At 35.8% G+C, this 12,529-nt stretch overlaps 3 gene segments (V, D, J or C); all 3 read right to left on the bottom strand.

Annotated features, from left to right (window-relative positions):
- Positions 1–1,705: 1,705 nt before the first annotated feature.
- LOC107659359 (T-cell receptor alpha chain V region RL-5-like) lies at positions 1,706–2,204 on the bottom strand. The segment is given in 2 exon segments: positions 1,706–2,061; positions 2,165–2,204. Coding segments are annotated over 2 exon segments (396 nt in total).
- An 819-nt stretch (positions 2,205–3,023) lies between these two features.
- Positions 3,024–3,496, bottom strand: LOC107659357 (T-cell receptor alpha chain V region RL-5-like). The segment is given in 2 exon segments: positions 3,024–3,379; positions 3,457–3,496. Coding segments are annotated over 2 exon segments (396 nt in total).
- Positions 3,497–8,203: 4,707 nt separating this feature from the next.
- On the bottom strand, positions 8,204–9,657 carry LOC107659356 (T-cell receptor alpha chain V region CTL-F3-like). The segment is given in 4 exon segments: positions 8,204–8,584; positions 8,681–8,772; positions 9,444–9,528; positions 9,618–9,657. Coding segments are annotated over 4 exon segments (598 nt in total).
- Between the last annotated feature and the right edge of the window lie 2,872 nt (positions 9,658–12,529).

Raw genomic sequence — 12,529 nt, 5'->3', positions numbered from 1 at the left:
TTTCTCATTATCTTCATCTCTGTCTGTGGGTTTCTCTCTTGTCTGTTATTGTAACAGGTTTTTGTAGGAGATCTTCAGATCCACAAGGAAAAAACTTCTTTTGCATTGCTGTAGGTGAGTACAAGAAATTCAGGTTTTGATCTTCCATACTGACGGTACCAGTGGAGATAATCTGTACCTACAGAGTCAGAAAAACTACAGGACAATGTAATATCTGAACCCTCCTCATTAACAACATCTGTTTGGTCTGGTTTGATGTCATTTCCAAGGACTGCAGCTGAAAATGAAAAAGTTTCTTTTTTTTTTTTTTTGTGAAATGTTTTAGTAAAATTGTTAACAAAAAAATTAAAAACAATAATAATAATAATGCAAATGAATACGCTACCTACTGAGATACAGAACAGAATAACTGAAAGAAGATTCATTGTACTAGTGTTCACTCTGAGAAGAGTCTGAATCATTTCAGCCTCAGTTTCTGTTAGACACGATTAGATCTCTGAATCCCTTCTCTCTGAGCCACATTATACCTGAATTGTATACATTGAGAAGAGAAGATCTAATCACATGAACGACTGTAACAACTACCGGTATATATTTACAAATTTTAAATATATTAAAAATATTATTGTCCTTATGAGAATAACAGAATAACATGATGCTTAAGCAAAAACAAAACAAAAAAATTTTAGTTATAATGATTTATCACTATTTGATTAGGTGTGACAGATTAAATAAAAAATATTTTGTCAGTAATTAATGCTATTTTAAATAGGGAAGTGTTTTTAGTCAGATTTTAAAGGGGTCATATGACGTTGCTAAAAATAACATTATGTTGTACAGTATGTGGAAAATAATGTGTTTTTTTAACTTTAAACCACATAAACACATTTCATTACACCAAATACACAAAATAATGTTCTTTTTAGCAGCATCATATGACCCCTTTAAGTCAAGTCACCTTTTTGTAATAAATACTGGGGTTCTCTCTTCAGATACTGTCCATACCAGAAAAGCCAAACGTAATTGCTACTTGTACTATATGAGCAGCTCAACTTGACAATTTCCCTTTCTTTAGTGATTATTTCTGTCAATGTCAATGTTGTCTCCAGCCACCAAACCTGTTAACAATAAACACATATGAACAAATTTGACATGTGAAAGGTTGACAAAATAATATCTCAAAAACTTTTCACAGCATTTTTACGAAATAAATAAATAAATAAAACATTTATAGTTTGAAGTTTTAAAACATCATGTAAACATCACTTAAATACACTTTAATTTGTTTCCACTTCCACAAATAATGTACCTGTTCCCACAATGAGAATCAGTATGAAGCATCTGTCCATGTTCAATCAGATCAGCTCAGTTCTCTGTTGAGGCTCTCAGTGCTCTGAGCTGTAAGTCACTGCAGATCAGTCACAAACACACACAAGAACTTCCTGCTTTATAAAGGCATGGCCTAAATACTTGATGTCTTCGCATTTATCATTTTCATTTTTGACTGATGAAAATATGAAGAATATTTAGTATTTGTAGTCTAGCTATTTTATTTGTTTAAAATGCATCAGAATTTGGAACAAGCAGGAACGCCATGTGAATGTACAGTATGCACTATACTGTATACTGTATTACACATGAGAATCATTTGAGATAATTTAACGTTCATTTGCATTATTTCTTGCTGTCTTTTTTCTCCTGTCTCTCATCGTAACAGGTTTTTGTAGAGAGCTGATGTGTTTCCTGTCACTGTGGGCTGCAGAGCACAGTAGTACAGAGCAGAGTCTGATACAGCAGCAGAGGAGATCTTCAGATCCACATGGTTTTGTTCCCTTTTTTCAACTTTAACAGAGAATCTTGGATCTACCTCAGACACCGCAGCTTCTTTTGCACTACCGTAGGTGAGTACAAGAAATTCAGGTTTTGATCTTTCATACTGAAGGTACCAGTGGAGATAATCTGAAGCTACAGGTGATTGACTACAGGACAATGTAATATCTGAACCCTCTTCATAGACAACATCAGTTTTGTTTGGTTTGATGACATTTCCAAAGACAACAGCTGAAAAAGAAAACATTTGTATAAGTCCATTTGTAACTTTTTAGAGATTTAAAGAAAACTTATAAAAATAATAATAATAATAATTAACCAAATAAATACACACCTGCTAAGGCACAGAACAGAATAACTGAATGAAGATCCATTGTACAAGTGTTCACTCCTGAGAAGAGTCAGACTGAATAGTTTCTACCAAAGTCTCTGTCAGACATAATTAGATCATGTCAGATCCATGAACACTGAGTCCCTCCTCTCTGAGCCACATTACCTATAAGTTCTGTTCGGTAAGTTCAATTCTGTTGTTCATTGCTGCAGTTCCTAGTGAATGTCTGAGAACACTGCCACCTTGTTGCACATTATACCAGCATAATGTGTTACACATGATAATCCATTAGAACTTAAACTATGGACTACTTTTGTATGTATTTGATTACAATAGTTTTGCACATGTAGACTTGGATTCGGAAGCTTTTTATCAGATTATTTACCTATTAAATCTACTATAAATATTAATCACAGCTATACAGTTTACAGTTGCTCTCTTAGTCTTTGTCTCTATGTATCATTCTATTTCGAGGACTTGATTTGAGATGTAACAAGAAGCTCAAAAGAAGCTCTTGGAATTTTTATGGGATTGTCTGCGCTGTATATTACACTGAGAATCATTTGAGATATTTTAACATTTGTTACATTAGATTTTTTTTAAAGAAGATATTCTAAATTTATTTGTCAACTAGGAATTACTTCATCTGTATATTGCCAAATATTGGCTCACTTTAGAATGTTACATTTTGATTATATTTAGTTTTTCCAATAGACTGATTAAATGGTCTACCTTTTGATTTTGGTAGATACCTGTGATTTTTCCATCCTATTATTTTTCTGACACACATAATATTGTAATGGTCAGTTACAGCTTCTTTCTCTTTGTCTTCATCTCTGTCTCTGTGTTTGTCTCTTTTCTCTCATTGTAACAGGTTTTTGTAGAGAGCTGATGTGTTTCCTGTCACTGTGGGCTGCAGAGCACAGTAGTACAGAGCAGAGTCTGATACAGCAGCAGAGGAGATCTTCAGATCCACATGGATTTTCTCCCTTTTTTCAACTTTAACAGAGAATCTTGGATCTACATCAGACATCTTAGCTTCTTTTGCACTACCGTAGGTGAGTACAAGAAATTCGGGTTTTGATCTTTCATACTGACGGTACCAGTGGAGATAATCTGAAGCTACAGGTGATTGACTACAGGACAATGTAATATCTGAACCCTCTTCATAAACAACATCAGTTTTGTTTGTTTTGATGACATTTCCAAAGACAGCAGCTGAAAAAGAAAACAGTTCTTCTTAATGAAATGTTTTAAATAAAACAGAATAAATATATAATTAAACAAATAAATACCTGCTGATGCACAGAACAGAAAAACTGAATAAAGATCCATTTTACAAGTGTTCACTCCTGAGAAGAGTCAGACTGAATAGTTTCTACCAAAGTCTCTGTCAGACATAATTAGATCATGTCAGATCCATGAACACTGAGTCCCTCCTCTCTGAGCCACATTACCTATAAGTTCTGTTCGGTAAGTTCAATTCTGTTGTTCATTGCTGCAGTTCCTAGTGAATGTCTGAGAACACTGCCACCTTGTTGCACATTATACCAGCATAATGTGTTACACATGATAATCCATTAGAACTTAAACTATGGACTACTTTTGTATGTATTTGATTACAATAGTTTTGCACATGTAGACTTGGATTCGGAAGCTTTTTATCAGATTATTTACCTATTAAATCTACTATAAATATTAATCACAGCTATACAGTTTACAGTTGCTCTCTTAGTCTTTGTCTCTATGTATCATTCTATTTCGAGGACTTGATTTGAGATGTAACAAGAAGCTCAAAAGAAGCTCTTGGAATTTTTTTAACAGGCCTGATTCAACCTCACAGGTGTGACCACATATTTTATTATAGATTGTGGTTTTCACTAGATAGGTTCAAAGTGAAAAGAGCTTCAGGTTTTTGTACGGCATGTTTCATAATTTGTATCACTGGGCTCCAACTCTTAGAGCACAATAATAGAGAGCTGAATCTGACAGACGTACATCAGTAATAGTGAGTTCAGTGGATGTACGTTATGCAGCTGAATGAAACCGATCATCAGAGGTGTCTTCATAATCTGACCTTTCATTTTTGTATAATAAGAACTGCGGTTCTCTGTTGTGATACTGTCTGTACCAGTAAAGCCGAACATATTCACTACTTGTACTACATGAGCAGCTCAGCTTGACAGTTTCTGTTTCTTTAGAGGTTTTTTCTGTCCCTTTATCTGGCTCAATGCTGTCTCCAGCCACCAAACCTGTCAACAATAAGAACATATGAGCTGATTTTTGATTTGGTGAAAGCAAAGTTGATAAAATAATATTGCAAACACATTTCTGGTCATGTTTTACAAAAATACAAATGACTAAAGCAATTTTTAATAGCCTTTGTGGTTTGAGATTTGAAAACATAAATATTTATGTACAGAATTTCATTAATTAATAAATAATGTACCTGTTCCCACAATGAGAATCAGTATGAAGCATCTGTCCATGTTCAATCAGATCAGCTCAGTTCTCTGTTGAGGCTCTCAGTGCTCTGAGCTGTAAGTCACTGCAGATCAGTCACAAACACACATATAGGAACTTCCTCCTCTCTGAACTTCCTGCAGAGGTTCATGATTGTCATTTAACTGTGCTAGATAACTACACTACTTTATTAGAGAATTAGAGAATGTAGTACATATAAAGATTTGCATGAGTGTTTACATCAAAAGCACCACGAGCAGCATGTTATTTAAACCATTTTGATGGAGTTTAGATTCCACACTGTGCACAAAACAGTGCTGATGATGGTGCATTGGCCATGTAGTATTTCTACAAAGAGCAAAAAAAATTCAACTCAATAAGTGCCAGTATAAAGCCAACTATCGGCCAATGAAATATACTGCACACCTTACACTGGCCTTTACCCCCAAGGCTTTTAAGGCTATAATGGCTTAAATATTTGATGCCTATGTTTTTCACTTTGCCAGTTACCTCATATTTATTATGAGCATGGGAATATTAAGTAATGAAAACCTAAAGAATATGTAATTTTTATTTACAGGGTTATGTTTTCTTTTACATAATTTTTAATACTGTATATACGTTTACATTTTCAGTATAATTTGCACAATATAAATTTGTTACAATGTTGTAGTGTATCAAACACTTTTGAGTATTTTTAACTTTCTGAAAATATCTTTTTGCCGCTTTATTCCTTTTATAAAAAAATTCCTCCCTCAACCTCACGCACATGTTTGCAGTTATTATATCACAGGTTTTGATTTGATTTTCATAATAAGAGCTTCAAAGTGAAAATGGCTTGTAGTTTTTATACGACTTGTTTCATGTTTTGTATCACTGGACTTCAACTCTTAAAGCGCAGTAATAGAGAGCTGAATCTGACACAGTCACACTGCTAATAATGAGTTCAGTCAACATGCGAGAAGTTCTTGACTGGAATCGAGGATCAGAGCTGTGCTTAGCACTGTTTGATCGTGCTCCTTCACGTAATAAATATTGAGGTTCTCCATTAGGATATTGTCTGTACCAGTACAGACGTACATTTTCACTGTCTGAATCATATGAGCAGCTCAGCGTTACAGACTGTCCTTCTGTTTTGATGATTCTCGTCCCTTTATTTGGCTCAATTTTGTCCACAGCTGTCACATCTGCAAACATTTGTCTTAAGTTAAATGTTGTATATCAGTAAAGACAACTTTACAACTTTACTGGCCCTGCCACAAAAAAATTAAATAGTTTCTGTTATCATTGTTTTTGATCTGTTATCTTGTATTCTAATAAATAAGCTTATATGACACCAATATTTTAGATACCAATTAAATTTTACAATTCTCTATTTCAATTTCGATACCACCGCAAAAATCACTAGCCAAAATAAACATAAATAAAAAGTTTAAACATTATTAAAGACAAGTGACAGCCAGTAAATAAGAACAAATGAACAAATTACAAGTAATAGCACAATTAAATATAGGCCTATAGCACAAAAATAGAAATAAAATTATGCTTTAGGTTATTATGTTTGTAGATGTTCAGGTACAGAAATTAAAAAATCACATATAAAATAACATTTGCATATTCTTCACTCTGTGTTGCACCTTGATTTTTCATAGCCATTTGAAATTAGAGGCAACCACTGCATTTTAATCATGAATTGAAAAAAAAGTGCAATGTTTGATTTATATTAGACTGTATAATTTCAAAATCTGAAGCAAAAACAGAATAACCTGACTTTAGCTTTGTAAAATTATGCTACGTAAAACATCTGTATGAAACAGAAACAGTAGACGGGCTGAATGAGACGCGATTCACTCTCTGACAGCAGGCGGCGCTTATGGTCAAAGTCCTTTTAAGATATTCTATAGTCTTTGTTATGGTACAGTAATACAGCGTTTCCTTGGATACCGCTGTAAAAGCTGAGCGTATTAACACTAATTTAAATGCATCATACTGAGACAAAAAAAGAAAACGCCATTTCTGAAAACAGTCAGTTCCATTCCCCTCAGAAACACATTCATATACATTTTTTTTTGGATTTTCTTCCTATATTTCGCGCATCGTGAACATGTAGTGATCTTGTTCTGCCTGCTACAGTATTTTCTCCTCTTTGTGTCCGTCTTCACTCTTCAGCATCTCTGTCCTCTGTTTATGGCCGTTTACAGACTAAGTATAATAATAACGTAATATTTCCACACAAATGGCCATTGGTAAAAATGATTGCAGTGCAGTTTGTGTGCAAGCACGGAACAGAAGATCATTTTTGAGCGTGTGGTGGCGCTGACCCAGATCCAGCGTAATGACATCATCACGCCGGATCTGGGTCAGCGCCGGCGCCGCCACACGCTCGCGTCATGGTACTGTCGTGAACGCGAGTCCAAAGTGACGTAGTAGAGACGAAAATGTGGAATAAAGTCGTCACACGGACTACTTTGTCGATCATCTTGGTACTTTTCTGGACCTTGAACGTGGTAGTTACCTTGCTGTCTATGGGAGGGTCAGAGAGCCCTCAGATTTAATCAGAAATATCTTAAATTGTGTTCCGAAGATGAACGAAGGTCTTATGGGTTTGGAACAACACGAGGGTGAGTAATTAATGACAGAATTTTCATTTTTGGGTGAACTAACCCTTTAAAGACTGGCTTCATTTCAAGAGTTTGAATTTTAACCACAACATTATTAATTTGAATGAAAACCATAAAATTCAAAGTAACTGAACATTTTTTTTTTATTTTGAAATCTATTTTCATGTGTCAGAGATAAAGAGAAATAGTTTAACACCCATCTATGTTTACCTGAAAATACTTCTCTAAGAGGTGTTCTAAGAAGTTTTGAAGAGTGCATGGAAAGAAAATTAGGGATAAAGCTGATACTGACTGAGCCGCATGTACATAATGAAGTTCTAAATGTAAGTTTTGGGGAGCCTGATCATTCTGTCCTGTCAATCATCAGACAAGTGTTTATAAGCAGCCATTTAGATGTCTGTTTACCATTGAATGTCGTTTACTGTGAATCCTGTTCACATGGTTCATGAATGAATGACTAAAACCGGCTAGTCGTGACATGCATGAAATTATGTCTTTTAGTTCTTAAGTTTGGTTGCACTCAATCTGTGTTTTTTATGATAAATATGAACACAATTAGAATATTTTGTTATGAGAGAGTAATTTAATTTAATAAATCCCTGGAATGCAGAGCGATTTCAGCACCTCATATCAGCAAATGATACTGATCTGAGTAGCATACTGATTATGCTACTGCATAATGACAATATATTTATATCTGTCTTAAAGTTTCTTCTGTAGCACATCACTCAGTTTTTAATCTTATGTTTAAAAGTCAGAATGGTTTTTGATGCTTAAGCTAACACATTCTATTCTGTGGTAGATTAAATATCACTGAGGAATATTGACGTCCTAACCACATTTGAAAAGTAAGAGTTTGACATCTCCAGAACAAAGAAACAGAGAAATAACAATTCAAAAACAACAAAAAAATAAGAAGTAGATGATTGACCAACCAAGATAATCCATTCATTTACATTTAGAAAAAGCTACAATCGTCAGAACTGACTGAATGATGAAGGTTCTTGTGTGAGTGTTGAGTGTGTTTCAGTCACTGTGGGCCTCAGAGCACAGTAGTACACAGCAGAGTCAGACACTCGCAGATTCTGGATTGTCAGTGGAACTGATTTTGAAGATGTGTCGATATGTGCATTAAATCGGTCTTTGAACTCTTTGTCTTCATCTCCAGTCTTACCAACTCTGTTCAGCATATATTTGGGGACTCTGTTTACTTTTTGCTGATACCAAAAGAGAGTCGTAGAGTACGAAGTTTGATATGTACAGTTGATTATTACAGTTCCACCTTCATAAGCAGTCTGAACTCTTGTTTTCTGCTCAACGCTGTCCTGTGATTCTATTCCTGTAGAAGCAAATCATGAAGAACATCAGCAAATGATAAACATTCAAAATTACTTGGTAGCGTACTGAAAAGAATACTCACAAAAATATTACTTACGCCAGACATAAATGAAAACAATAATAGTTTGTTTTATCCAGTGTGTCATTTTTCCTGCTTTAAGACTCAAGTATCATCTAAATCCAGATCTTGTTCTCACCCCTGATCTAGTCTTTCATAGAGTGACTGTAAATACTGTAACGTGCAAGATCACTTGAGCTAATGAGTTTGCTTGATGAGGTTTCTTTGACTCCTCCCTCTAACTTGGCTCATAGTTTATTTCTTCCTTTGTTGTGGTGGACAAGGGTAGACAAACCTTTTGTGCCCATAAACTCAAAATTAATTTTCTGGCTGTGTTAGTACTGATTTCCATATTAATTCCACATTATAATTAATTAAGGTGCTTTAATTCTCATGATATCTGAACTTAATGTTTATTTGAAGTTTTATAACAAGCCTCAACGCAGGTGTTACTATGTTTTTTTTAATTACATTCAGGTCTGGATAGATTGTGGTTGTGATTGTGGTTTTCACTAGATAAGTTCAAAGTGAAAAGAGCTTCAGGTTTTTGTATGACATTCTTCATGTTTTATATCACTGGGCTGCTACTCTTAGAGCACAATAATATAGATCTTAATCTGACAGACGTACATCAGTAATAGTGAGTTCAGTGGATGTACGTGATGCAATCGACTGAAACCGAGGATCAGAGGTGTGTGCATCACTCGCGGACCGTACGTTTTTGTTTAATAGATATTGTGGTTCTCCATTAGGATACTGTCTGAACCAGTAAAGATAAGTATAATCACTACTTGTACTACATGAGCAGCTCAGCTTGACAGTTTCTGTTTCTTTAGAGTTTTTTTCTGTCCCTTTATCTGGCTCAATGCTGTCTCCAGTCACCAAACCTGTGAACAATAAGCACAAATAAACTAATTTTTGAATCGTGAAAGCAAGGTTGACAAAATACTATTGTAATTATCTAAAAAAAAAGTACCTGTTCCCACAATAAGAATCAGTATGAACCATCTGTCCATGTTCAATCAGATCAGCTCAGTTCTCTGTTGAGGCTCTCAGTGCTCTGAGCTGTAAGTCACTGCAGATCAGTCATAAACACACACAGGAACTTCATCCTCTCTGAACTTCCTGCTGCTGTTCACTTTCATCCATATGGTGTAATGTATTTTGTATATTATTTGATTATGTGTGAGAAATCTTTTCCCACCATTTTTATATGATTGTTCAGAACTACCAGAAAAAAACTCATATTGAATCTGTGTCATATATTGTGGATCTTCTTTCAACTTCAATCACATGTTTGTCTGGTTGATCAACCATATCCTCTGATCTGCACTTTGTAAAGGTTTATTTGTAAAACATAACAACATGAATATTAAAGGGATCATATGATGTGATTTCAATTGTTCCTTTCTCTTTGGAGTGTTACAAGCTCTTGGTGCATAAAGAAGATCTGTAAAGTTGCAAAGACTGAAGGCTGATTTATACTTCTGCGTCGGACCTACTGTTATGTTGGGAATCAGTAAAATAAAGAAGCAGAAAACAAGCAGTACTGAACCACACACAGTTTACTTAATCTCCTTCCTTCATTACTATCCTACAATAGAACATGTATGAACAACAGTGCCATCTAGGGGAGGCCTTAAAAGTAGCACAATTATTCAGACACAACATCTTCCCCTTTTCAGAAAGAATATAGCAGGCTTTAAACAACAGAAATAAGTATAAGCCCAGAATAAACAAGTACTGTGAAACACAATGAAATGAAGAACATATTTTAACTTTTTATCTTCTTGACTCAATTATTTTAACAGTTCAACCTCTCTTCATTTTCTTACTCATGCAAAACATAGTCCTTAGTCCAGATAGGTTTCTGCCTCATTCTAGTACACCTGAATGGCACCCTCGGGAGGTTAACAGTTTGTGATGCAGGTTGTTGCTTTTCATAAGTGTCAGCACCACTCGGTTCTGGCACTCCAGCAAGACGTGAAGCATTCCATATTTTACCATCATCCAGGAGGTAGGAATCCTCACCTCTCTTCTGCACAACAGATCTTGGTTGTGTGAACTTTTGGTCACCTTTCTTTACTTTCCAGGGTTTCTTAATCCGCACCAGGTCTCCAGATTGGAGTCTAGAGGACTTTGCATGTCTCCTGGCATCAGTGTACTGTTTGACTTTGTTTGACTGTTTCCTTTTCACACGTTGTCGTAGCATGTTTTTGTCTGTATCTTTTACACGATAGTCCATGATTTGTAGTTTTGTTCGCATGTATCGACCATGGAGCAACTCTGAGGGTGTAACGCCCGTGGTAGCATGAGGGGTACTCCTGTAGTTCATCAGGAATGTTTGCGTGAATGATTTCCAAGGCTCTCCCTGAATTTAAGCAGTTTGTAAACAGTCTTTTAGGACCCTGTTAAACCTCTCAACCTCTCCATTCGCACGTGGATGATACACAGCAGATCTGAAATGGCGTATATCTCTCTCCCTGAGAAACTCAGAAAACTCAGAGGAAATGAACTGGGGTCCATTGTCTGAGACTTAATGGTGCAAGACTGTGCAGGGAGTATGGATGTAGCTACAGTAAAAGTGCCCATTGGAGCTCCATCATCTGTATTACAGTCATTCACACTGAGGACCGTCACTTCAGGTAGGTTTACTTCATTAACTGACTTTGGTGATGACTTGCACACTTTTGAGAAATGCCCGATTTTTCCGCATGTTCTACATTTGCAGTCTTTGGCAGGGCAGGACTTGTCATTTGCAAGGTGATTCACAGAACCACAGCAGTAACACTGCTGTTGACCCTTTATACGTCTATCCTCTCTCGACTTACTCTTTTGTTTACTTTTCTGGATCCACATGTTAGTTTGTTTTTGAATCGCTGATACATGTTTAGATTCCCCTTCAGCAATGACTTTGGCATCTGCAACCGCTGCTTCAATTTGTCTTGCAATAGTAAGCGTCTTTTCAAGGGTTAAATCTGTCTCTAATAACAGTCTTTCACGAATTCGGGGCATGCACGTTTTTTCCACAACCTGATCGTGGACCATTTCATGCTCGATATCGCCAAAAGCACATGTTTTTACCAGTTCACGAAGCGCTGCAACGTAATGGTCTGTAGACTCACCCACGGCTTGAGCGCATTGCCTGAAGCGATATCTCTTGGAAACAACATTCAGTTTAGGGGAGAAGAACTGTTTCAGTGCTTGTAAAGATCCATCATATGTATCAGTGGTAAGAGGCAAAGTATTGTAGATTCGCTGTCCTTCTGTTCCCAAACAGTGTACAGGTGCATCTCAATAAATTAGAATGTCGTGGAAAAGTTCATTTCAGTAATTGAACTCAAATTGTGAAACTCGTGTATTAAATAAATTCAATGCACACAGATGAAGTAGTTTAAGTCTTTGGTTCTTTTAATTGTGATGATTTTGGCTCACATTTAACAAAAACCCACCAATTCACTATCTCAACAAATTAGAATACTTCATAAGACCAATAAAAAAACATTTTTAGTGAATTGTTGGCCTTCTGGAAAGTATGTTCATTTACTGTACACGTACTCAATACTTGGTAGGGGCTCCTTTTGCTTTAATTACTGCCTCAATTCGGCGTGGCATGGAGGTGATCAACGGAGACCGCAAGCACTGTGATTGGTCTGCAAGAACCCCTCCCTCCATATGTACTTGAATTTTGTGTGTGTTTATGTGCACTTTAATATATTTCAATGTTACACCTACTTATATAAAATAAAACAAAGCAAAGAACAAGTGTCTTCTCATTTATTATACTACATAGCATTATACATCAGTAGTTGTCCGCAACAAACAATGTTGATCTGCCGTGGTACAAGTCCTTGTGCAGATTGAAAGAATGCCATCATCTCCTGTTCC

The sequence above is a fragment of the Sinocyclocheilus anshuiensis genome, unplaced genomic scaffold (assembly GCF_001515605.1).
Source record: "Sinocyclocheilus anshuiensis isolate Anshui unplaced genomic scaffold, SAMN03320099.WGS_v1.1 scaffold940, whole genome shotgun sequence".
Lineage (NCBI taxonomy): Eukaryota > Metazoa > Chordata > Actinopteri > Cypriniformes > Cyprinidae > Sinocyclocheilus > Sinocyclocheilus anshuiensis.
Note: the sequence above shows the minus strand (reverse complement) of the source record. Positions and strands in the feature narration are given on the sequence as shown.